The sequence below is a fragment of the Calonectris borealis genome, chromosome 1 (genome assembly GCF_964195595.1).
Source record: "Calonectris borealis chromosome 1, bCalBor7.hap1.2, whole genome shotgun sequence".
Classification (NCBI taxonomy): domain Eukaryota; kingdom Metazoa; phylum Chordata; class Aves; order Procellariiformes; family Procellariidae; genus Calonectris; species Calonectris borealis.
The window spans coordinates 191,274,704-191,302,410 of record NC_134312.1 but is presented as its reverse complement, the minus strand read 5'-3'; the positions used below and the strand labels follow the sequence as shown (position 1 = coordinate 191,302,410).

Sequence of the window (27,707 nt, the reverse complement as noted above, 5' to 3'; positions counted from 1 at the left end):
ATGACTTCGTCATTACCAAAAATTTTAAAAAGAACCAATAAAGATAATTAGTGAAAGGAGGATAGAAAAGACTAGTACCATCCAAATACCAGCGTATTTAATGAATTAGGAAAAAGAACTGTTACTATCTCAGTAACAGCTTTTCAAAATTAGAGCTGTATCAGGAGTTTTTAAAAATGAAAGCATTGCAAGTTTTCCAAAATGGGAAAGATGATCAAACTCGTCAAGACACATACCAAGTGTGAAGGGTGTAGGAAGTAGAATTAGACCTAATATTTTATATGGTCAAAAGATTAGTTTCAAATTTAAAAGACAACAATTTTGATAAACTAAATTTTAAATGCACATTCTACAAAAGCCGTACTTTTCAGTTCCTTCTTCAGTTGTCAAAAAAAATCTACATATACATGGACATACACACATGAAAGTATGACCTTTCAGTTTATTATTTAAAATACAGCTTTCAGGTCACATGATTACTTTGCACTGACAGTATTTCCATTATAAGAAATCATCAGTTTTGACGTAATGATTCTTCATTTCAAGGTTAAGCACTTTCCCAAGTCTCAAATCTCTTGAAGAAGTTCCTTCTTTTCCTCAAAATACTTCTGAAACCACTCAATATGTTCAATCTTCTGTTTAACGCTGAGGTACGGGTTTTTTGAAAGCCCACAGATGACTAGTTCCATGAAGTGGCGAATAGGTCCTTGCTTGGGAAAGTCTTCGAGGTGTTTCTCCAGAAAGATATGCTCATGAAATTCAGCATCATCTTCCATCCCTAACAGAAGGGACAAAAAAATGACAAAGTTATTATCACAATATAACAGCAAATTTAACAAAATAAAAAAGGATATAGTTTGCAAATAATCTTAAATTAGTAAAATTAATGGTTCTGTGCCTTTTAATTCTTTTGCACAGTGAAGCCAACCACACAGAAGTGGAAGAAACTGCACAATTTTAAGACATTAATTTCTCCCTCCACACAAAAAATTTCAGCATATATCATACTCCTGTCTACCATATTAATTCCATTTTGTGCTCTCATTTATAAGAATACCTAATATTTAAACCAACTTTCTGGCTGGTAATCTCATTGAAAGCTGATGCTGGGGTGGGAGCGGGGGAATAATTAAAAAAAAAAAAATCAATCTTCTTGCTAAAAACCTGTTTGTTCAATACGTGAAAATTTTGATTCATCATGGGTACCACCTTTTAGATTGGGGACACTTTCTTAATAAATTCTTTAAGAAAACACTGATTGCCTAAGTTCTGCAGAGGATTAAAGAATACAAGCTAGTCTTGAACAAATGAGGCAATCTCATAAAGTATCTAACACTGAACAGCTAACTCACACTTGCATGTTCATTCCAAATCATGGTTTTAACATCCTATTGCTATCAAATGGGCACAGAAAATTTGTTTTTCTAACACTTTCTGAATCTGTGAGTGTATGCCAATGTAAAAATATTGTGTATCTCACCAGCTGCTACTTTTAAGTCGTAACCGTAGATCTTTAATCAAGCACAGCTCAGATCCTACAGTAAATTTTTGTTCTCTGTCCTCTGGATTTTCTTTGCTGTTGTTCATACTATGATGCTAGCGTACACAAGACAAAGACTCAGAACACAAATTCCTACATACAGAAAAAAGGCTGCTTTCGCAGTTCCCAATTCTGAGATAAAAAACCAAGGCAAACTGGGATTTGCAATTGAAAGATTTTTCTTCAGTTACATGAAAATTTTTAGTTGATCCCAATTTGCTATAGATTCGGAAATGCACCTTTAAGTAAATTTGCACCTTTAAGTAAAAAGTTATTCAAGAAAATATTGCATATAAACATTTCCAGATGACAAAAATGGGAAGTCTATACCATAAACATAAGTGTACGTGTTTTTCTATACTAGCTAGGATATGATATATTATTTGACAACATTAAATCAGGAGTATTAAAATTGAGGTAATTAAGTCATGTCAGCCCTAGGCTTCCTCCTGTGTTAGAGCTTCTACAGTTTCAGAAGAAATTATGAACATCTCTGGGATGGAGAAGTCTCTCCGCTTGTATTCGTTAAGTTCACGTTATTTCTTTCCCGTTTTAAACTTTAGGTACTGCAATATCTGAAGGAGCTGTTTTTCCCTCAGATTTTTCCCAGAAATATGTGAGTGTTACAATATCAGCTACATGCCACATTTATCTTCCTTGTCCTTGAAAAAGAAAGCACATTTCCTTCTTCAGAAGCTCTCTTCTTTTTCCTTTATGTTAAAAAGAAAAAAACAAAAGGTCCGCTTCAGAAGGTATATTTCTGCTGTGCTTGGAAACCTATGTCCACTTACAGAACCACAGAGATGATCCTTTTACCATGCCACCCACGCTGACTTTCCCCCACCAAGGGAAGGTGCAATCTCACTGCACCTGGGTGCTGCTGGTTGCTTTCACAACCAGCTAACATCCTTTCCAGATTTCCATACTTTTGCTGGTCACAAAAATCCAAGAGAACTAAAACCAATGAACCCACTACTGAAAGAATCTGAATAATGCTGACAGTAAAATTTGGCCTTCTGGATACTCTTCTTTTGAGGATAGATATAGAGTATCAGGAGAGATTATGTCTAATTAATAATTTCACCTATTTTCATCTCTAACCCAAAAGAAATTAAACCATTTATAGTCTCACAAAAATACAGTCAGAAGAAAATATTCCATCATGTATTTTGATCTCCCATTTGTCAAAGACATGATATATGGTTTGGGGATGAAGTGTTAAGTCCAAACATTTCAGTTAGACCATGTATTTCAGTCCTCAAAAAAGTAAAGTGTGCATCACAAAAAGAGACCACAATTGCCCAAACCATCAGAGGCCAAGACCTTTGGTGGGAACTGATTAGATGAGATGTGCTCGCATGACTCCCCCCACCCGCAGCAAGCCATATCTCCTGCTGCATGGGAAGAACAAGCCTGTCCCTCAGCCTCTCTTGCACTGTCCTCAGAAACCTAATTTGAAAGAACACGCGTGGTGGGAGTCTAAAGTAGAGGATTTTCTTTATCAACGTCAAAGCAAGAAGTCACCCACTCTCAATATCCTATTTCCAATCCCCTATGTACTACAAAACAGAAAGTCTGGGGAATTTCTCTAGCTAAAACACTAACCCTTCCAAGACACGACCAATCTTGCCTGAAAGATGACATCTCAAATGCAGATGTCCGTTCCTATAGGGAGTGTTGCTGACATGCTATAAAGACGACCAAGTATCCTGATCTAGTGAAAGATGTCCCTGCCCATGGCAGGGGGTTTGGACTAGATGATCTTTAAAGGTCCCTTCCAACACAAACCATTCTATGATTCTAGCATTTTTAGAATGAGATAAATCATGCTCTTACAGTAGGTCCCTAGAATAGACCCAGAATTAGTAAAAGCAAACCCCTCCTAAAATGATTGTGTAATGTTTGTCACCTCTCTTGGCAAACTGATCCAATGCTTCTCTGCTGGGAACAGCATCTCAGCAAAACAGCCAGAACAGGACTTGATGAACTTTTGCCTACAGAAGCCATCAGGGGCAACTGAGGCATTAATTTTCTGAGACTTCCATTAAGCCTATCACTTCTGCCACAACAATCTCTGGCCCACCAGAAGCATTTGCTCCTCAGAACGAGGTGCTAAAGCAAAGTAGCACCAATAATCTGTACTGTCCTTTTTAATGACTGCACTCCTCAGGATTTGAGTCATCAAGGCATAAATGCACAGAAATAATTTTAAAAAGGGGCAGAAATCAACGTTTTTCCCAACTTTTTCCCATGGCAAGTCACGGAGCAGAACTAAAGCTATTAGAAGCAGAAGAGGCAAGCAGAAAGGAGGAGGAGTGAGAACAATGTTACGCAAGCTGTCCTAATGGTTTGCTAATCTGGTAAAAATTAATCAGAGGTTGGAGAGATGGAGAGAAAAAAAAAAAAGGTAGTTTTCTGCCTAACAGTGACTTCAACTGCATCAGATAAGGGAAAGGACAGGCAGGCAGGAGCAGACAACAAGGCAGTAGGGTGGTGGGGGAAGACTGCTACTGGCCACTGCAGCAAGCCAGTACATCTAGCCACATCTTCAGATGTTCGCACCAAGGCCAGAGAAGTTTCAAAAATCATGATCTTGCCCTGATGCCTCAAAGCACAGCACAGTGCCTTGGTAAAGCACTCTAACGAGAACACCAGAGATGCTGTGGAGCCAAGAACAACAGTTATAAGCGGTCGTCTTTCTTTTTTATATTTACTTTAAAACCTTAAAGGCTTTCATAATGTAAAAGTTGAGTATACGTGCTTCCTCAATAGAAAATTTAATTACACTTATGTTTTTAAAGCCATGTGCTTGTGGCATAAAAGAAAAATCATACATTTCTTGATACAGAACAAGCTGAGGTAATGTCCTCCTATTGAGGGAAATGACTTATACTGAACTGCAAAATTAACAGCAGGAAGGGGCATCTTTCTTTTGCAAAGCCACTGAAATTACAACATGTTGATATAATTGGAGCAAGGTTCTCAAGCTTTTAACTGTGCTTTGACATACCTGATCTGATTAACAGCCTGTGGCTTGCATTTTGATAGGATGAAATTTACTGACTTGATATTTCAACCTGAGAGGTGATAGATTTTGGAATGCTCCACTGGAATTTTCCACATGACTAGTCTTTGTGGACAAATCAATAAAGATTCTTGTTTAAGTATATGTAAAGACTCTTTGTCCGTTCGCCACCCCATCCCAGACAGCACGGTTCCGGCCACATTGCTGCAACAGAAAAACCATTGGCCGCCAAAGACGCCTGGTCCACTTACGGCCCCAGACAGCAGGGTTCCAGCCACATTACAACAACAGAAAAACCATTGGCCGCAGTGGTTTTAAGCTTGCAAAAACATGACTAGAGTATACTCAGATTTCTACATGATGGAACAGATCAATTCTGGGAGCAGTGATTAAATTCTGTGAAGAAATTGCCAAAATAGGATGAGAATAAACATTAAGAAACAATGAACCACATTATGCAATTTGCAACCCAGTACAGGACAGATTTTCAAAGACTCACAGCTTCAGATACTAACCTGGTTTGCTTTCAGTGACTGAATCATTCTAAAGTAGTTCTGTTTGATGTCTTTAAAGTCTTTAAAAAAAAAAACACAGCCAAGCTCTCCCTGAAGTTATGAAGTCCCCTTTCCTAAAGTGTACACTTACTTGTTCTTCCCTTCCTTAACATTCACTCTCTCTGCTGGCTTAACTTCACAGAGAGCTTTTTTTTTTGTTTGTTTTAAAATGGTAATAAAAGTAGATACCGTGAACAAAGATGTCTAGTTAAGATAGATGCCCAGAGTCAGTGAATATTGTGACTGTTTATTCTTACGAATCAGATAGAATAAAGGGAGCAAACAACTGTTTAACACTCGGCCAGCGCAGATATGGAACTGGCAGATAGTTGATTAGGATCCGGCTAGCCACTTGGTCTGAGAGCCACACCAAAGAACAGAATCAGCATTATAAAACACACACAGCAGTTTTAAGATTCCCCATCCTCTGCTAGAAGCTTCTTTAAGAAGTTGCATAGTAAAAGGTATTATGTAATAAGCTTGAACTGCCTTTTGGTTTTGAAAGCATCAGGGCTGAGTGAGAAAGGGAGGGAGGGAGCTCTCCCCTTTTTGGCAGCAGCCAGTCCTCAGATCAGCCAAACCACCTGCAGGACTTCACCTGAAGAGTGCCAGGAGGAGTTCATCTGAAACATCTCTGATTTGGGACAGTTGGAAAGCTTTATTTGTTTACTATCAAATGCATGACTCATAGCTGAAACACTTTTTTAAAACAGTCAAAGGTCATAACGTGCTCTAATTCTTAAAAAAGATAAATATAGACAGATAGTAAAAGTTAACAGTGCACATACCAGCTTCATTGTCAATTGGGAACTCCCACAGTATTCCTTCTTTTGTCCACTGGATCATCTCCTCAAAACCGTTTCGGGGAGGCTGTGCAGTTATTGCTGCAATCTCCTTTGCAAATTCCAGATCCCAAATTGTTGGTGAAGATACTAAAAAAGAAATTTTGTAAAGATCTGTCAGCATGCCAAAGACTTGTCACTAGTTAAAACAAAGTCCTTCAACATTAACCTTTATGGGGACTAATACTTTCAGCTCTGCATATTTTTCTACATTAGATGCCAGCATCACCTTTCTCAAGTAAGAATTCTCTATTGAAATGCAAGTCCATTAAATTCTCAAATGCCTCAAATACGTGAAAATGTATTCTGAACTCCGAGGGGACAATTTATTTTTAAGCCTTTCACACAGAGCAGGAAGTTAATTTTTCCACAATCTCTTTTTCCTTTTTGTCTTTCACAAATTGTACATACGACAAACTCTGAACTTGACTGGTGCACTCTGCTAAAGGAATCTTGCTTACTACAGGAGTTTTCAGGTACTTCACAACTATACTCTCCTTCAGGGAGACAACTCAATCTACAAATGATGGCCATTTCTTCCCCCTCACTCATAAGTTTTTGTTTCTTGAGCTTGAGAAATCCTGATTTCCTATTCTTCTCCCAAAGTCAAACAGGCCCTTTAGGGATGCATCTTTCCTGATGCATATAATTTTTTTTTTTTTTTTTCAATCAAAGTGTACTCATATGGCAGCAGAGTTACTCTTAAGGAGTTCCTGCCCCTCCACCCAGGGGAACTGGTCATGAGCCCAGACTGAACCGCATCGCTGAAGTGAAGGGAACAAGCTGTTACCACAGGACAGGGAGGAACCGCTGGGAGTGCCTCCGGCTGCTGTCTCAGGAGCTGGCCTAAGTCGCACTCCCCTTTGTTTTCGTGTCTACCCCTGTTATCAATTCACCCTAAGCTCCTTGGAACAGAGGACTTGATGTGAATTCAAATGTTACAGTCCATTTGAAGTGGATCATGGCCAATCAGCTATTATTTTACTACTCATAAGTGTAAGTATTTGAAACTAAGATACAATTTCATCTTTGGCTCAGTGGCTTACAATTCAACTGTATTTAAAAAAAAAATCTCCCGCCTCCTTTAAGGGAAAACAAAATGAAAGGGCAAACAGTATTTTTACATACTGAAAAGTGTTTTCATTTTTTGTGTTAAATCAGAAGATACTTTTTCAAATTATTTCTTACTTAGCAGGGAAATTTCCAGAACTATATTCCCTAGCTGCCTACTTTGATTTGAGGGCTGGAGGCAGGAATAAAATACAGATAAAAGACAACATGAGGAACCATACCAGAATGAAATTATTGTCCACATCTTAAAGAATACATTCTAACAATGTGCTACTAATAAATCTTCTAACAGAAGAGAGCAGAAACTCTTTTTTTCAAGCTTGCAGTAAAGGTGATAAACATTATATTTTCACCTCTGTGAAACAGAAAATAATACTGATATTTTATGTTAATAGTTATGAGTAATTTTTTCAGGATGTCAATTTACTTTCCAGTTAACATTCAGGTTTTCAAAATAAATATTCAATACATAACACAGAACTTGCTTTTCTGTCATGTATAAACAATATTTTAACTCATTATCTCCACTAATATGAGCCAAGAAAGTGAAAGCAAATGAATCAAGGTATCAAGTATCACACTGGTATTTCCCAAGAGTAACGCAAAAAATTTTTTTGTCATCAGGCTTAGTCAGTAAGCCAAGTAATAAGCTTCCTGGATTAGAACATATTGTAGATTTCCTCAAGGCTACCTGGAATCAAACAAGGAAATACCACATATAAACCTGAAAGAAGCTTACTTCTTAATATCTAATTACAAATCCAATAAAGTCCACTTGCCTTACACAATTTGTGCACATTCCAGCTTTGTGTTAAAAAAAAAAAGTGTATCTCAACTTTTTATCTAGGGTGACTACTATGTGCCATTGCATCCGCATTGTGCTCATGCAAAAAAGGTAGGTTAAATTCTCACCATTTTACCTGAGTAAATTTGATTCAATTCCAATGCCAGTTACTTGAACATCACATTTGTCAGGATAGCTAAAAAAAACGGCTTCATCATTCATTATGTTTTTGTATGTAAAACTGACCCATTTTGAGAAAATTGGCAGTCTTAAAAAACAGTGAATTGAATTCCATTCTAATAAGCAACTTCCAAGTCCACCACAGAGTGGCTGCATTCAGAAAGCTCACAGCTGCTTGAAAATATGCAAATAGCACTATCCAACATTTACTAAAGATATTAAGTAAACAAATTAATTTCTCCCTGCAGTTTCAAGTGTAAAAAAAAGGAGAAAACTACTCAGCCAGAATCTGACAAAAACTAACAGTCCTACTCTTGAAACAGAAACAAATAAGAATCATTTTCTAAGATAACAGAGAGGAATACTATTTCTTCTGCAGCTGCTGGCTTTATATATAGTTCTAAGTCACTACACTGGAATAAAGTCTTTTCTTCCAAAGGGCCTTGGAATAGCTTAGGGAAATCAGCGTATTAAAGATTACTGCTAACAATGTGCAGTTTCATTGTTCAGAAAGCAAAGTGAGGGAGGATATTCTGGATTTATAGTTTAGGAACAGGTTCACTGTATAATTATATTATAATTACTTTCCCAGCTTTACCTTTACGGAGAGCTATAACAGACTTTACATCCAAACCATTGGCTGGAGTTGTACCGCTAAATAAATGGATTCTTCTCTGTTTCTGAGCCCAAGTGACATACACTGGCACACATCCACAGTACATAGCATTCAACTCTAAGTCAGGGCAAGAATATGACTTGCCCATATTCACACACTCTTAGCTAAAACCCAGCCTGTCGTAAAGCTAAGTCTTCATGCGTGAAAGCTATTCCCCTTACGTGGCATTAAGATGTTCCTGCAGAACTGTGCCATTCAGTGAATATGAAGGTGGGTCATACCTGTTCTGCCGTTGTTTTTTGTTTTTATCTTATGTGAATTTTGGTATGTGTATTTGGTGGATAAGGGAATGGTCGCATCCAGAGAGTAGTGGTCAACGGCTCAATGTCTGGATGGAGATCAGTGACAAGCAGTGTCCCTCAGGGGTCTGTATTGGGACTGGTATAGTTTAGTATCTTCATCAATGACATAAACAGTGGGATCAAGTGCACCCTCAGCAAATTTGCAGATGACACCAAGCTGAGTGGTTGACATGCCTGAATGGGATGCCATCCAGAGGGACCTGGACAAGCTCAAGAAGTGGGCCTGTGTGAACCTCATGAGGGTCAACAAGGCCAAGTGCAAGGTCCTGCACCTGCGTCGGGGCAACCCCCAGTATCAATACAGGCTGAGGGATGAAGGGATTGAGAGCAGCCCTGCCGAGAAGGACTCGGGGGTACTGGTGGACGAAGAGCTGGACATGAGCTGGCAATGTGCATTCACAGCCCAGAAGGCTTCATAAAAAGAAGCATGGCCAGCAGGTCGAGGGAGGTGATTCTGCCCCTCTACTCTGCTCTGGTGAGACCCCACCTGGAGTGCTGCATCCAGCTCTGGAGCCCTCAGCACAAGACAGACATGGACCTGCTGGATCGGGTCCAGAGGAGGGCCATGAAAATGATCAGGGGGACGGAACACCTCTCCTATGAGGAAAGGCTGAAAGACTTGGGGTTATTCAGCCTTCGGGGAGACCTTATTGCGGCCTTTTAATACTTAAAGGGGGCTTATAAGAAAGATGGGGACAGACTTTTTAGCAGGGCCTGTTGCAATAGGACAAGGGGTCATGGTCTTAAACTAAAAGAGGGTAGATTTAGATTAGATATAAGGAAGAAATTTTTTACAGTGAGGGTGGTGAACCACTGGCACAGGTTGCCCAGAGAGGTGGTAGATGCCCCATCCCTGGAAACATTCAAGGCCAGGTTGGATGGGGCTCTGAGCAACCTGATCTAGTTGAAGATGTTCCTGCTCACTGCAGGGGGGTTGGAATAGATGACCTTTAAAGGTCCTTTCCAACCCAAACCATTCTATGATTCTAAACATACATAAAGAGCTTCACAGTACGTAAAGCAAGGTGTCGTTTGTCAGCCACTTACAGGATCTTTCAAGCTACATATACAACACTAAACAACAGAAGTTGGTCCTGCTTGACCAACCTGATCTCCTTCTATGACCCGGTGACCCGCCCAGTGGATGAGGGAAAGGCTGTGGATGTGGTCTACCTGGGCTTCAGTAAAGCCTTTGACACTGTCTCCCACGGCATTCTCCTAGAGAAGCTGGCGGCTCACGACTTAGACAGGTGCACTCTTCGCCAGGTAAAAAACTGGCTGGACGGCCGAGCCCAGAGAGTTGTGGTGAACGGAGTTAAATCCAGTTGGCGGCCGGTCACGAGCGGTGTTCCCCAGGGCTCAGTATTGGGGCCGGTCCTGTTCAATATCTTCATCAATGATCTGGACGAGGGGATCGAGTGCTCCCTCAGTAAGTTTGCAGACGACACCAAGTTGGGCGGGAGTGTTGCTCTGCTGGAGGGTAGGAAGCTCTGCAGAGGGACCTGGACAGGCTGGATCGATGGGCCGAGGCCAACTGTATGAGGTTCAACAAGGCCAAGTGCCGGGTCCTGCACTTCGGCCACAACAACCCCAGGCAACGCTACAGGCTTGGGGAAGAGTGGCTGGAAAGCTGCCCAGAGGAAAAGGACCTGGGGGTGCTGATTGACAGCCGGCTGAACATGAGCCGGCAGTGTGCCCAGATGGCCAAGAAGGCCAACGGCATCCTGGCCTGTATCAGAAATAGTGTGGCCAGCAGGAGCAGGGAGGTGATCGTGCCCCTGTACTCGGCTGGTGAGGCTGCACCTCGAATACTGTGTTCAGTTTTGGGCCCCTCACTACAAGAAGGACATGGAGGTGCTGGAGCATGTCCAGAGAAGGGCAACGAAGCTGGTGAAGGGCCTGGAGCACAAGTCTTATGAGGAGCGGCTGAGGGAACTGGGGTTGTTTAGCCTGGAGAAGAGGAGGCTGAGGGGAGACCTCATCGTGCTCTACAACTACCTGAAAGGAGGTTGTAGCGAGGTGGGTGTTGGTCTCTTCTCCCAAGTAACAAGCGATAGGACGAGAGGAAATGGCCTCAAGTTGCGCCAAGGGAGGTTTAGACTGGACATTAGGAGAAATTTCTTTACTGAAAGAGTGGTCAGGCCTTGGAACAGGCTGCCCAGGGAAGTGGTTGAGTCACCATCCCTGGAAGTATTTAAAAGACGTGTAGATGAGGCGCTTAAGGACATGGTGTAGTGGGTATGGTGGTGTTGGGTTGGCGGTTGGACTCGATGATCTTAGAGGTCTTTTCCAACCTTAATGATTCTATGATTCTATAATAGAATGCATGGTCTTGGTTTTTTTTCTACCCTGCTTAAGCACACTTGTTTCCCTGGGATCAGAACCTGGTGTTTCTTTGCCATAAAATGAATGCAGCAAGTTTGCAACTTGACCAAATAAGCTACTGGAGCCAACATACCCATTCTCCAGGCTGGTTTTACACTCACACAGTGCAAGAAGAAAGACCAGACTTAGTGACAAAAAGCCAGTTTTATCCTTCAAGTTCACTAACAGAATGCCCTGATTAGTACAGAAAACATTAATATATTACACTGCATGGAAGTTTTGCTTACTGAAAATCAGAGTTTCATTAAAGTATTCATTTTTTTATAGGTCTGAAAGCAGGAAGTTAACAGATCATAAGTCTCCTTCACAACAGTGAATCTCTTGATATACTAAAAATTCAGAACTTGGCTTCATTGGGTTTTTCATTATTGAATTTCCACTAACCTGTTTTCAGTGCGTTTTCTGTTTCTGTAGAAGCCTTAGTGAATATATTAAGCCTCCTTCCTACTTTGAGACTTCTATAAACAAGAAAGAAAAACGCTATTTAGTATTTCACAACACTGCACAACATTGCCAGATAACAAATTTAAAAGCACAAAATATTCTCATGAACTAAGAGACCTCTGGAGAAAAAAAAAAATGAGATATCCTCAGGCTTTTAACCAGAGAAAGTGTTTATGACTTTATTCGCCGGTAACAGAGCTTCCCAAAACATTTCTACGTGAAAGAATGAGCATAAATCAAACATTATCTTTGCAGTCATTTTTTACTGAAATATTTAGGAATCTGAACAAAGCTAAACAGTATCAAACTACAGTACTCAAGCAATTTTACAAAGTTGCAACTAAGAAATGAATCTGGTGATTTGGGTTTTTTCCCTGTAAAAAATATTGCACAATTCAGGAAGAGAAAAGGCAACAGCTAAATCAAACAATTCCTGCTTTATGACATAAATAGCCTTTTTGGAAGATTACACAACCACCTTCTCTGCCATATGGCAAACACTCAAAGTATATCTGTATGATATATTTTAAATAGCATCACCCTGATGCTCTCTCTTCTGAATATAAAAGTATTTCACTCTGACCATCTATTTTTAATCATATTTGTCTTTAGCATAAGCCTATACTAAAAACTAAAAATTTTTTAAAATCCAAGAGTTCAACAAGTAATCAAAATAAATTTTCTTATAAATGGAAACAAAGAAAAACTGATGTCTTTACTGTAGAACACACTTAACTTTAGAACAAATGACATACTTAATCATACAATCTTCCAGGTTTCCACTGAAATTCTAATAGTTCCTATGTTATGTTATTACATATTCACTGTTACCCTGCCCTTCCGGACCTTAAAATTTCACCTCTCTGGATTTACTGCAGATTTCTGGTGGCCACAACTACTTCTGCAAACCTGCTCTGGTCATATTACATTTTACTGATGTAACTACCCTGGATCTATTTCAGCACAGAGCAATCTAATTACAGAGCCTTAAAAGAATGTTGATTTAGGACTATATTTTCCTATCTGTGTGTAACTCCCAATAACATTGGCTGAAGATACAAGCATGACTTGGAAGAACATTTAATTTAAAATGACTAGTTCAAATTACTATAAAGCAACATCACTCATTTCATTGAAATCTACTAACTAGCTTTAAATTTAGATATTCTTCCTAACCCATTCTTTTCGTATTATGAATAGGTAAGTATACCCGTTAGATTTTCAGGGATGCAAGAGGAAATTTAGGACTGAAAGTGAAGACAGTTTGCTCATTACAGGGATTTTAAAAACTATTTTAAGGTACTGTTCCTGAAGTTATATACCAAGTACAGTTTCATCACGCAAAAAAAGCAAGACAGCTTGTCAGATATCATAAATTTAATAAATGTTCTCAAACATAAAGTGAATTTCACTTACTTTGCAATGTGTTAATAAATGAAAAGTTTAGCTAAGATATAAAATAATATACACTGTACAAGCATGTATAGTATATACAGATATATAAAATAATATACACTGTACTGTAATAGCTCAGGTTTTCAGTTTATACTTCTAGATCATATTACTTCTATTCTTTCAAACTTTGAAAACCTTTTAATCCAACACCTTAACTAACATAGTTCTCATAGTCAGTCAAGAATCATAGCCTAATAACAAAATTATTTTCATGTGACTACCAACTCTGTCTGATAATTATCCCGAGATTAAAAATATCTGTAGAGCTATTCAGCAATTGGTAATGAAGCCCTTGCTCCTCAAACCAGCAGCTTATAGCTGAATGAAAATCCCGGGACAGAAATATCTAAGTCAGGAGGGCTTGGTCTAGAACGTTGTTCCACTTCTTCCCTTCAACTTCCATTACAAGAAGCCCCTCTTGCACTTTCTACAAGCTTTGCATCAGGGAAAGAAAACACTGCTTGACTGCCTTATAACATTGAAGAGGCCCAAGAGATACTTCCCTAACACACCTTAACAGTTAGTAGTTCAAGAACAAGGAAGTTACTCAGAACCATTTCAGCACGCAGGCCAAGTTCTTCTAATGACTGCCTATAGCCACTTCTTTGAGGTTTTTACGTGATCTACGTGGCTTAATGCATATGTTACAATTTGTTCCTTACGGGAAGTCACAACTCTCTGTTTATGATATACTGAAATAGATGTTTCGGCCAAAGAGGGCAGAATATTGTACATCTACTCACCCATAAATTTATGCTTTTTTTTTTCTTAGTTATCCAAATTCTGCCTTCAGCCTTATCTATCTAAACACAAACGACTCCCTCAACTTCCAGCCCCTAACCCCAAGAAGAGGGGATTAATTTGCAAATTAAATTAATGATTAGAGAAGTTAATCTTACTAACAACTGAACTGCTAGAGAAAGAATACACTAAGAAGGAACGCAATGATGCGCTGCCACAGGAAAATCAAAAGACTGCAGACAAGAAAGCATAGCTTACAGGAATTAAAAAAAAAAAAAAAAAATTAAGAGCACTCCTTAGTTCACCAAGAAATAGACTGGCCACATAACCAGCAGCAAGATAAATTTAAGGGTTACCCTGAAATCATCATGAAATTATAAAGTTAATTTCATACACAATTATAATGTCACAGACAATAGAGAAATCAATTACAGAATGACTTATCAGTTGCAACAAAGTGGTAAAAAAAAAATAAAAACAACTTTAAAATCTCTTTAAAATCCCAACAGAATGGGTGAAACTTTTCTAAACATAGAACATTTATCGAAGTTTTCCAGTAGATGAAAGTAAGCCTTCAAAGACTCCATTTCCCAGAAAGTTAAGAAAATTATATAAAATTGTATTATGCATAAGTGAGAATAACTTAAACTAATTAAAACAAACACAATTATGTTTCAGCACCAACTATTTTTAATTATCTAAAATTTAATACTGAAAAGTGCACATTATTTGATTAGCTGGTTAACATTAACTAATGTGTTCTCACAGAAGTCTATTTCAACGCTAACAGCACTTTTTTTGAAAAATACTTAAGTAACTTCTTCAAGCTCTGAAGTATCATGGTAACATGAATACGTACAACTAAATCTAAAATATTACCCACTAGTAATTTTTTGCACACTCCTTCTACTGGAAGGGAACACAACAAAAATACCTTCTGGAGTCGAAAGACTGAGGTGACAATCTTCCAGGCTTCATTTTTTGACCATCCTCATCCAACTCCAAGGAAATGCGATTTGATATCCTCACACCTCTCTGAGCTGGGGACTGCCTTTTAACTGCCATTTCTGAAATAACGTTGCTGAAATTAAAAACATGAATGTAAGAACTCAACAAATCAACAAAGCAAGGAAGTTTGTCACATGTATTAACCAGAAACTCTACTCTCAATTGTTTTCATAAGCCTCTATAGGACAGAATTACACATTCCTCACAAAATACACCCATTTTTAAGTCATCAAACATTCAAGTCTTACTTTTTAAATCACCTCAGTTGTTACATTCTATATAGATTAAGTGAAAAGTGCTATTTTAGCCTACTAAATCTACAACGAATGTTTTCTTTGAAATTATTTGTTTCCAACTAAAAGAAAAATTTCATGTATCTGCATACCAATATTCACAGAGAGCGCTAGATATGTTTTGCTCAAGTAAATGAGGAATTTCTCTGGATACAAGGAATACGCTTAAATAGGGAGGTAAAAATCACCAGTTTTTTGGACAGGAACTAACACTGCCCAGGGACAGAGCTGGGCTGCTGCAGACCAAAAGGAAGCTTGCCTTCACACATCAACTGACATGGGTCAATCACGCCACCCTAATAAGTAGGTCACCTTTCCTGATCCACTGCAATCTGTTGCATTGCGTAATCATATTACAGCATTAACAGACCACATCTTCCTTCATAATTCTGTAGTCAAAATCATACGTGAAGAACAAATGCTTTGATCTCTTCCGGCGCGGTTTGCAGCTCATTCTGAACACAAAGGGCAAAACACACCACCCTTCTGCCTCCGCCGATTAGTCCCCTTAACTGGTAAGTCTATTGGTTGGTAAAGACCAAGCTGATAATTCTTCCTCACAGCTATCCTCTCCTCCCAACTGCTTCCAATAACACGCAGTCATCCAAAATTGCAGCAGTCAAGTTTTAAGAGAAAAATATGGTCTCACAAAACAAAAATAGGCTAAGTCAAAAATACTGCATATCCATTTTACGAAAATCTGAATGAAGTTCAAACTACATTTTTGGTAGGTTAAGTCAAAAGAGATTCTATTAACAAGAACGAAATACTGGTGGAAATTTGTAAAAGCTAATTGCGACAGCAACACAGTAGGATTTTCTCTTTGGTCTTAGATGTGGTTTCGAATGGCAGAAGAAGAATAGCATAGCGCTTCAAGTACCTACTCTGAAAGAAAGGCATCTGAAAACAAGTTTTAAAACATTTAATTTTAATCTTAAATAAAAAACAATCTCAGATTAGTTGCATATCTCACACTAGAAATTACTCTATTAAGTGCCTACTGGCATTAGTGAGCTGGTGTTGGGCCAGAGGCTTGACACACTTCTGAGTGTCAAAGGGACATAATTCCTAAGGTCAGTCACACACAGCCCAGCCCAACTGCTTGGGTTGGCTGCGACCTACAAGGCTGGAGTGTTCCCGTGCTACAGGGGGATCAGGCTTCCTTGGAAAAGCTCTTCTCACAGCCGACCTTGATTTATTTGTGGTTTTACACAGTAGGTCTGGACAGACTATGCTACCAAGCTCTCAGAACATGCAGTCAATGGTATCATTCTCACTGGAAGGTCCTAATGTCATCCCGTCATTGGTATATGAACATTTCTGGCAGCAACATTCATCGCTCCATCATTAAAAATGCCCCTGTATTAACTGAAAATAAAACTACAGATGTTTTAGATGCCTTTTGTAATGAAAAACATCAGATTACAAATTCATACGACAACCTCAGTGTACCTACAGTGGTTAGATATTACATGATACTACCTCATGTCACAACATGAGGTTAAAAAAATACTCTCCTAGATAATTCTGCCTTCCAGAGATGGGAAGAGGTAGAGCTTTTGTAACAAGCACAGATTCTCTCTCCTTCCTGATCACCAATCAATAATTATAATACTAAAAATGGAGACCCAAGAAGCTTTGGATATACTTTAGCCTAAGCTCTGAATTACTTTACTTCTTCTTCACCCAAAACAGGAGCTGAAATTTCAACTTGTAGTGCCGCTGATTCTATTTTGGTATAGTGCTGTTGTAATTTCCACTGAGTGAAACTTCATCCCACACTGAGAAAAATAAATTCCTGTATCATTAATATTTTCCCCTCCTAGTGAACACGCTGTCCTCACGCTGTCTACAAAACAAGGCGATGAGACGACTGCATACAACAGTGACCTCTGGAGGCCATGCCACAATCCTGGAAAAAAAATTAGTACAAACCAAAAGATCCGGACAACATACAATTTATTTCATACCCTCATAAACCTTAATAGCAGTATCCCGATTTTTTGCAGTGGAGCTTCATATGGCTCTGCTGCTTGTGAAGTATCTCATTTTTAAGTAGTTTTAAATGACGGAGGAATATATATTGGCTTTTAAAGTGTGTCAGTATACTGAATGCAAAACCTTTATGGAAAAAAAAGAAAAGTTAAACTGCCCGTATTCTCTTGTTGTCAAATAAAAATCAACACAAAATAATCATGTATGAATAAAAGTAATTGCTTTCTAATATAATAAAAGCATTTTAGTGCCGTCTGCTGGACTTTTTAAAATCAACAGTTTTAACACTAATCAGAAAGCCAAAAGTACCAAATTCATCTCAGAGGCTAACTGTGAAAGGTTACTATTAACCAAGTTTTCAGTCATGAAAATCAGCAGGAGTTGCCGGTCTTTCTAGAAAACTCATCGTAGAATCATAAAGGTTGGAAAAGACCTCTAAGATCATCGAGTCCAATCATCAACCCAACACCACCATGCCCACTACAATACACTATCCTCCATTGATAAAGTTTCAAACTGTTACCTAACTATTAAGGAAGAAAACAGAACTTTTACTGTTTAGTATCTTCATCAATGAGATAGACAGTGGGATCAAGTACACCCTTAGCATGTTTGCAGATGACACCAAGCTGAGTGGTGCAGCTGACACGCCTGAGGGACAGGATGCCATCCAGAGGGACCTGGACAAGCTCAAGAAGTGGGCCCATGTGAATCTCATGAGGTTCAACAAGGCCAAGTGCAAGGTCCTGCACCTGCGTCGGGGCAACCCCCAGTATCAACACAGGCTGGGGGATGAAGGGATTGAGAGCAGCCCTGCCGAGAAGGACTTGGGGGTACTGGTGGATGAAGAGCTGCACATGAGCTGGCAATGTGCATTCACAGCCCAGAAAGCCAACAGGCTTCATAAAAAGAAGCATGGCCAGCAGGCTGAGGGAGGTGATTCTGCCCCTCTACTCTGCTCTGGTGAGACCCCACCTGGAGTACTGCGTCCAGCTCTGGAGCCCTCAGCACAAGACAGACATGGACCTGTTGGAGCCAGAGGGGTCCAGAGGAGGGCCACGAAAATGATCAGAGGGATGGAACACCTCTCCTATGAAGAAAGGCTGAGAGACTTGGGGTTATTCAGCCTGGAGAAGAGAAGGCTTCAGGGAGACCGTATTGCAGCCTTTCAGTACTTAAAGGGGGCTTATAAGAAAGATAGCGGCAAACTTTTTAGCAGGGCCTGTTGCAACAGGACAAGGGGGAATGGTTTTAAACTAAAAAATGGATTTAGACCAGATATAAGGAAGAAATTTGCTACAATGAGTGTGGTGAAACACTGGCACAGGTTGCCCAGGGAGGTGGTAGATGCCCCATCCCTGGGAACATCCAAGGCCAGGTTGGATGGGGCTCTGACCAACCTGATCTAGTTCAAGATGTCCCTGCTCACTGCAGTGGGGTTGGACTAGATGACCTTTAAAGGTCCCTTCCAACCCAAACCATTCTATATGATTCTTTTCAGTGTATAATAAAAAACATTAACTTATATTTCCAGGTAGAAGCAAGTTAGTTCACAAAGCTGCCTCAGGGAGTAGAAATTGCCAAATCAAATCAGAGCAAGCCAGCTATGACACTCCTAGCCAACCAAAAAGACCGGTTTTGCTTGAGGAAAATGCATTTTTCTAACCATAGTGATTCATCCACAAGCATGTTAAAAAATGCTGTAACAGCACATCTTAACCCATCGACCAAGTATATAGAGGCACTATACAGTTGCAGCTTTTAACTTTCTGAAGAATTTAAACTCTCTTTGAACAGAAAAAAGTTTTTTTGCTTAGAGTACAACTTCCTTAGATGCCTTCCTTCTTCCACAGCAGCCACAGCTGGGTAAGTGCTTCAGGGAAAGTGCAATGGGTGGTGAGCAGAGCAAGCCCTCATTGCCAGTAAGCAGACCAACCACATTTAGAGAAGAGTACGTATACCTTAAGGAATAGATGCAGGCCCATATGAGGTTAGCCACTGCACATATTAGCTCAGTCAGTATCAGTATAGTCCTCCAACATCTTACTAGGAACTGAAGTAGGTTCCAATTACATTTAAGTTGGCTACCCACAGCCGATGCCATTATTAAGACATTTGTGTGCTCGGCTTGTCTAAAAACCCCAGCGACAGAGATGGAAATGGTAATTAGTAGTTTAATGAACATATTCTTTATATAAAATATTCCTTATTTATTCTCCTTACATTAGTAAGTATCTCTCAGGTTTTTGGTAATACTGCACACAAAAACAAGAAAAATGCAGAAACACATCAATTTTACATAAAACAGCCAGACCTCTAACCTTTAAAGCTACTCATTTTGACTCCAAAAGCCTATGGAGCCTAAGCTTCTGTCAAGTTCTTGAGATCTCCTATATTCAGGTTGAGAGCACGAAAACAGAGCACACACACACAGCCTTTGGAGATGCTTGCGTGTACTGCCTAAAACCATACTTCCTCCTCAAATAGCACAGACTTCACACATTTGGAGAGAATTTCATTCTGCTCTCCACAACCGCCATTAGCGCTCTTGGTAGAGAGAATCATGAATACAGGCTAAACGGGAAACTTGCAGAGTTTTTCCCTTTTTCCCTTCACAACCTCTGAAGAACATGCATTTTGTTTAACAGTTATTCACTGAGCATTGTGCTTCCTGATCTATTTGCAACCATCTAACTCGATCTATTTGCAAGCCTCTGTCACTTCTTCCCTAGTTTTCACTCAAGTAAAGGGCTGACATCAGCCACAAACATCATTAGTTTGTTGGCTACTCTGTTTGCCGTTCATTGATAAACGTACAAAGCAGTTCCTTTACGGAACCCTACAGCAATCTACAAATAATAATTCATGGGTCAAACTCAAATCCTGGTTTGGGACAAATTCACTTTCACAGAATAAATTAAACTAAGATGATAAGCAGCCTGCAGTTCACACTGCAAACAGGCGTAAACAAAGGTTTAACATTCCTATTTTGCTGAAGATCCAATTTTCTGTTTAGTTCACCATTTTACCTGGATTTAATGCCTTATTTTCTGAGTAGTTATCTGAATACCAGCTGTAAAAAAAAAAAAGGGAAAAATCTGTCTTTAGCCATCACCCAAAAAGAGCAGTATGCACAACTGTTTTAGTTTCCAAACAAATGTTTCTCATCTGTTTGAAAGCCACACTGGAAACGGAGTTAAGCCAAGAGATGAGTTTCTTGGGTTGACTGGAAAGTTTTGAAAGGAAGGGTGGGGCTATAAATAGAGCTGCTCTAGTTCAGTTCTGCAGAGCTGTCATGAAAATTCACCAGTCCAGACAGAACGTCTGAAACATTTACAAATCCATCCATTGTGTGAGAATTTTGGAAGCCTGAAGAAAAAGGAAAAAAAAAAACCCAAACCTGTTACTTTGCTAGCCTGTCCAAGAAAGTAATGATCCTGGGCAGGAAAACAATTCCATTTTTGCAAAACCATTTTAGAATGAGGATGGCAAAACTTAGGGAGTTTGGTATAACCAGACCAATGATGTTCTCATTATTCATTAATTCCAAGTATAACCTGTCCAAACCTATCTTTTAGGGTCATCTTTCCAACACAGAACCCAGTCACCTTCAAGATGACATTGCAAAAATCAGAATTTGAACATTACTGAGAATATCATTCAATATACACACCGTATGTTAATAGTTCCCCCCTTTTTCTGTTTATCTGTGATTTCTTCGTGTCGTCTTAGTTGTGCAAGTAGTTCCGATTCTGCCTGTTTCTTGTTGAATGGTAGGGAAGATGCGACTGCAGAAGCAGCCTCCACCAGTTCTGGATTTAAAGGCTTGCCTCTGTAAGAGACACAACAGATATGGAAACAGGAAAAAATAAAAGCCGTAATATATTTAAATTGTCATTTCTATACTGTCATTTTATGTCTTAATAACTCAGAAGTTACAGTTACACATTATCACAAATGGGGGTGCAGGTGGCCAGAGGGAAGGCTAAGTTTGCCCTATGTTGCACTAATTATCAGCTGCTAAATGACACGGACAAGCTGTTGTACTTAAGTGGCCGAAGACCACAGGCAGCACAGACCTGCAAGACTACAAAGGCGATGTGGTGGGGAGCCATCCGCAAGTCTCAACAATCATGATGCCATTCTTAATTTTGGGTTTGGCTTTTTTTCCCCTTTTTCCTCAGCTTTGTTGTATTTTATCTGAACAATATTTTCCCCCTCCTATTAAAATAATTTCCCACAGGCAGCTGCTAGTGCTACCTTTCAAGAGTCTCAGTGCAGAAAAGGTAATATATTGTAGAAAGCACACACCACCTTTTATCCAGATTCTCCCCTGTGACTTACTGCAATCCACATCTACACTACATTTCCTTACAAGACTCTTTTCCATACTCGGCAATGGCATTTGATGCTTTATTTTGTCCTAGATAATGAAAAAAAAGAATTGAAAAAAAGGGAGAAAACAGGCTAAGAGAAGTTTGTTATACTTTACCGCTGGGCGTCTTCCGTAGTTTTCTGAAGCATACTACCTTCACTGTCTGGGCCTTCCAGCTTGTCTGTGGCTTGCTTTTTGACCTCACGTGTTTTTAACTGTTGGAGTTTCTTCCTGTAGCTCACTTCCACTTTCATATTACCAATAATGTCTAACAACTTCTGCTTTGGTGTTTCTGCTCTACCCTCCTGACTCTTTGATGCCACTTCAGTGGTGCTGGCTTTGGAAGCGGTAGATTCATCTTTCTCAGTAGAAAGCATGCTGCTTGTGCTGAAGAGTTTCTGTATTTTCCTGATGATATACAAAGATTAAAAAAAAAAATAAATACATAAAAAATCAGAAGTTACAAATAGGGTCCAAGGCTGAATTTTGTAAGCCTATCAAAAAAAAAAAAAAATCAGTTACAACTGTCTAGGCCTAATTGAGTGCAAACTGAGTATGTTAAGTGCATGTCAAACATGTACCTTTTGAGTTTTGAGAAGGGCTACAGCACTATTTAAAACTCTGGATTATTTATGGTTTCTTCATCACAAAAATCAGGTAAACAACTTTATTTCCTCCACAAATAAATTGTGTTTAATCTAGGAACTTAAAACTTTTAAAGTATCCCTGCATTAGGTAGCAGACTGAGAGTTTGAATCTACTAGTACCTGATACTTAAATTTATTAGTACTATAGAAAACTCACTGTAACTCTTAAAATGAGACAACAAAGAGATCACTCCTAGCTGCCTGAAAACAGATTGTATACATACATTTAGCTTCACATTGTTTTACACTTGTGGCACTACTATGGATCACGTTCCCCTACCCTATGTCCTGCAATATAGCGGCCAAGCACTTGTGCAGCCTTATGAGGAAATGGATCCTGCTGCAAGATAACCCAGGAAACAAACAAAAAAGTTATTTTGGTTATTTTTCCATCTGGAACAGCTCCTCCACCTAGTTTACCACATTACTGCAAAGAAGCTAAAACTGGCACAGTGCAGGCGAGGATGTGAAGCCAGGGACAGCAGGGAGCTGCTTAGGATATCGCTACAACACAGACACAACTGCATTCCCTGGAGAAACTATCATAAAATTCAAAGAACTGTTCTCTTTAACATTCTAAAATGAAATGTTTATATCTCTAAATTCACAACCACTTTTTGTTTAAAAACCACCTTCAAGTTACTAAAATAAAGAAAAAAACTTACAATTAAATATTTACTTTGGTTCAAAAAAAACCCACTTCAACAGATCTGAAAGAATTTTGAAGTACTTTCCCCCCTCACACACACCTCTCTTTGGCTAAAAAAAAGAAAATTCTGCTAGTATCAGCAGGCACCACATTATTACTTCAGTCACTCTGCACTTAATAAATTGGCAGCATTAAGTTGGCAGCATTAAACCTAAATTTGAAAAGCAACAGGAAAATTTAAGGAAAGCTTCAGAACAATATTACTGAGAAGACGGTAGGAGTCCTGCTGTTCTCCACAGATTTTTTCAAACACATTTTCATTAATTCTGATTGCATGCTCCTTAAAACTATTTATCCATTCAGAGATCTTTTGCTGATCTCTGCTCAGAAAAATACAGCAAGACTGCAAGCCTTAAATATTTAAAGCCAGTTTGCATTACTGTATTTCACCTACCATCAGGTGTGTCTTCTGCTCGGAAGCCTAGCCTTAGAAAGCAAACACAGCTACAAAAGAAACCAAGCTGCTTTATACATAAGACCACCACAGTATTGGAGCTTGTTCAAAAGTATTGCGGAGCTTTGAAATAAAAAAAATAAATGCACAACTGACTTTCCATTAAAAGCAGTTAAAAACTTTTAATAAAAATAAAAACGAACTTCCAAATACTGCTTTTAGCCAGTGCTCTGCCAACAAGCAGCACCGCCCTGCTGATACACACGCTATAAAATTATGCTCAGGTCACACATGGGTATCGTTCACGCCACCCAAAGATGAGAAGGACGGCAAGGAAAGCAACACGAGAAACACAACCCAACCACTCCCCCCTACTTGACTTCACCTTCCCAATGACTTCTGCCCACTGGTGCCAACAGCACACAGCCCCAGCAGGACAGGCGGACTCGGGCTTGGCCTGCTCGCTGCCCGAGCGGGTTTAAACCCCGAGGCGCCGGGGAACGGGGCAGCTGAAGCCAGGGCGGCGGTGGGCGGGCCGGCCGCAGCAGGGCACAGCGCGGCACCGGGTAGGCCCCACACCCCACCCGCCCGGCCCAGGTGCCACGGTCACGGGAGAAAGTCGCTAGAACATCAGGCCCCCGTTTAACGCAAAGGCGAAGAGCGGCAACCTGCTCTCGGGGCACAGGTCGCGGCGAGGCAACCCCCGCCCACGGCGGGCCGGCCCCACCCGCGGCGAACCGGAGCAGCTTTCCCCGGGGAGCTCAGCAAACTCCGTCCCTCAAGAGGCCGCCGTTTGGGGCGACGCGCTGCCGCGGACACCGCCCGGCCCACACGGCAAAGCCCCCCACGCCGCCGGGCGCCTCCTCCTCCAGATTTACAGGAAGCGACGGTACCTGTGAGTCCTCCCCTCTAGCCGCGTTACCCGCGCCGCCTCCCGGCCGCTCGCTGGCCCGGCGAGGAGCCGCGCAGCGAGGCGACAGGAGCCCCCGGCCGCGCCGCCCCAGCCACGGACGCCGCTCCACATCGTGCCCGCGGCGCGGCCACCGGCGGCGGTCCGTGCCCTTGCGCGATCCCCCGGCGCTGCCGGCTGGGAACAGGAGCTGCGCCGAGCGTTCCGCGCACCAGCGTTCCGCCCGCCTGGCTCGGCTGCGGCTGGCAGCGGGGCGCCTGGCCCTCTGCCAAAACCATCCCAGCCACAGCCAGTTTCTTACAGATTTTCACTTGGTGCCAGGAGTTGTAGGCACGTAAACCAAGTCTTGGGGTGGCCCTTGTGAAGCACTTAACGGTTGCAGAAGACCAGATACCCGCAAGGGTTTCAGTTAGGGCTGCAAAGCACTTACCTCTAATGGTTTTGTGGAGGAAACAAAAATATCTGTGTTTATTAAGTTCACGTGTCTATTCAGGTGGTTCTCATTATTTCTGTCATTGAATACTCACTAAATTGGCTCTGCATTAGGGACACCAACCGTGTCCCAGTGGGGCATGTCACCCATGCCAGTTTCCTATGCGTTAACTACATATTTCTTGATATTTAAGAAATAGATTTAGTAGATTCCATAGATTTAAGTTCCAAAATGAGTCTTTTTTTTTTACTTGTCAGCGATACAGATGAGGACAAACGAAACAGGTGGCAGCACCCAGAACTGTGCTGCCATGGTATCTGAAGACCAAAGTTACTCCTCCGAAGGACAGATGATCTTGTATTTCAGAGCATAAATTGTTTTAATAAATTTAAAGGTAACTTCCTTTACAGCCAGCTAATTCAGGCGCCTCTCACCTTTCTCTAAAGCTTCTGGTACTGAAAACATTGAATATAAAACACCGGGCCTCGGGTTTCAGCCCGTGCGGCACTTTTGGTGCGTGGCTGGTTCCGCAGCGGTGTTTTGGCACCCAGCTCCTGTTCGCTGCCTCGCTTCTTGCTGTTTTCAGAGGGAGCTCAGGTGCCCAAGGAGCATGGAGCCCCTCTCTGCATCCAGCAAGGCTGCTGCGCTTGTTCGCTTGTGCTTTCCTTCCAGTTGGGTGGTGGACGTCAACCACAGCATAGGAAACACAAGCCAGCAAGAGAAGGGAAAAAGGACACAACCTTCTTTTTCTGGACAAAATCTGTCCACAACTAAAGAATAACTGGGCTTATGAATACCAAAGAGATGAAATCTGGTGGTTTCCCAGTCTCTGCTCCAGGATATGCCCATGATGGCTTTGGGGTGTCCAGCCTGAGGACAGACACATGCAGTGTCTTTCCTTAGCTATTGCTGAGGAAAACGGCTTCCTGCTGCGAGCACAAATACTAACGAGAACCCTGATGTAACTGAAAAGGATCAGAGGAACTTCAGATGTACCAGAAATGGAAGGAAAATATTGGATCTGGCTCAAATCAGTCTGAAACCAAACTGAAAACAAAAATCCAATGAACTGGGAACTGCTGCTGTTGGCCAGTTTCCTCAAACTCTGTCTGACTTTTGGCAATACTCACTTGTCCGCGTACTTTCTGTCCTCCAAGGTTTTTTTTCCTATTGCATGCAATAGCAATTTCCAAGTGACTTTTTTACTTTTGATATTTCCCACACACAGAGCTTTCAATCTGAGTAACTTCACTAAAAAATGACTTTTACTCCTAAAAATCCATTCTTTTGCATCACAGCCCTCCTTCCCTGTGAGCTGCTGTCTGGTAGTACCACGTTGGCCTGGCTGAGGCAATGTACCAAGACAATTCCCAGAGTTTGGTTGATATTCAGTAACTAACTCCCCATAACTCCATTGCATGCCTGAACCATTAGTCATTAAAAAAAAATGGATAGAAGTCTTACAAAAATGTCCAAGAAACATACCATTTTCAGCTCTGCATGTTGGTCTTTTGGGTTGCTGTTTTTGCATGAGATTTTAAGGGTAAGGTTTTGCAGCTGGCTAGTAAACAGGCAGGAAAGGCTCATGGTGCACCATAACTCCATAGCAACTGGTAGTTATCAAGAATATTAAGCAAATTAAGAAAAACCATTTTTTGTGCAAAGTGTAGAAAAAAGAACCTGGAAGTACAGTTCTTACACTGCAAAGAAACATTCCTCCAAAGACCTCTCTGTGGGTGGTTTACTCTACTGTAAATCAGAACATATCAACGCAATCCTTGAACACAGCTGAACACCTCTGATGTTTTCCCTTCCCATTGGAAGGAACGTTTGTGTCATCAAATCCGCTCCAAATTATTTTGGTGGTCTTCAGCTTCCTTTTCACACAGCAAGACATCCTGCACTGCCCAGCCGCACCGTTTACCTGCATGTTCTCCATTGTTTTAGAGCCACAGTGAGCAAATACCAAGTGATAAAATGGTGGCAGCAGCTAGTCTCTTCTCTCTCTCGGAATGATCCCTATAGCAAGAACATGAGCTTTTTTTTCCCTCAGACTTGCACTATCCCTCATCCCTGTGCTTCCAGATACATTTGTAGTAAGGTCTTCAATCTCCACGCTTATTAGGAAGATGCCACAGTCCAGGAAGTTCTGGAGTTCCCAAGGTGGTGGGACCGTTTATGCTAGTAAATAATTTGGTGCAACAGAAACGGACTAGCAGACTGAAATGTCTAGTGCTGAGGCTCCTCACCTCTGACTTGGGGAGTCTATTTTGCATTAGGTTAGGGCCAAACATCCTTGTGAAACGTGGTTCAAAGCTGTCCCCCAAACCTTCACCTCATTGACTGCAACCTACTCTGGAAAGGCCAACACTGTCCTCTCACTTGCAGTTGACAGTAGTACATCAGTGCCCAAATCACTATCACCTGTGTAAGGCCTTACATGCAGAAGCCATCTTACTTTCCCTCCATGCACAACCGCCATGTGGTACTGTACTGCTTGACCCACCTCTCCAAACAGTCTGGACAACATCCACTGCAAGGTTTTTTGATGGTCTCATTTCTGCAGCTCTGGCTGCTATTCTAAGACGATACTGTGAAGAACTGATGTTCATCCTCCGGCACAATGAGGATTTCCCTAAGAATTAGGAAAGGCAAAATGGCTTTCAGGGAGCAAATGGTTTACCTGTGGTTGGCTGGAGACAGGCTTGGACAGCTGGAATCCTGCAAAGGTGGAAAGGAACACACGTTGCAAGGAAACCTTTTCCTCTCCTGTGTCAGACAAGTTTCCATGGCATCCCCCTCCCAGCTTTTTAGCTCCCAGAAATTACGCATCCCTCCAGTGCCAAAAGTGGTTGTGCCCCTCCCGTCACACAGTGGGCCATCACGTCCAAAGCCAATCACCCATACCCCGAGCCAGACCCCTTCAGTCCCAGAAAACACTTCC

General features: G+C 40.9%; 1 protein-coding gene across 1 annotated transcript; it reads right to left on the bottom strand.

Annotated features, from left to right (window-relative positions):
* Nucleotides 1–414: 414 nt before the first annotated feature.
* MRPS31 (mitochondrial ribosomal protein S31) lies at nt 415–24,496 on the bottom strand. Its single transcript, XM_075139720.1, has 7 exons — nt 24,314–24,496; nt 21,788–22,078; nt 20,969–21,127; nt 14,934–15,080; nt 11,744–11,817; nt 5,908–6,051; nt 415–778 (listed from the first exon to the last, which is right to left on the bottom strand). The coding sequence occupies exons 1-7, from the start codon at nt 24,442–24,444 to the stop codon at nt 567–569; spliced, it is 1,158 nt and encodes a 385-aa protein (XP_074995821.1). The 5' UTR covers nt 24,445–24,496; the 3' UTR covers nt 415–566.
* Nucleotides 24,497–27,707: the final 3,211 nt, after the last annotated feature.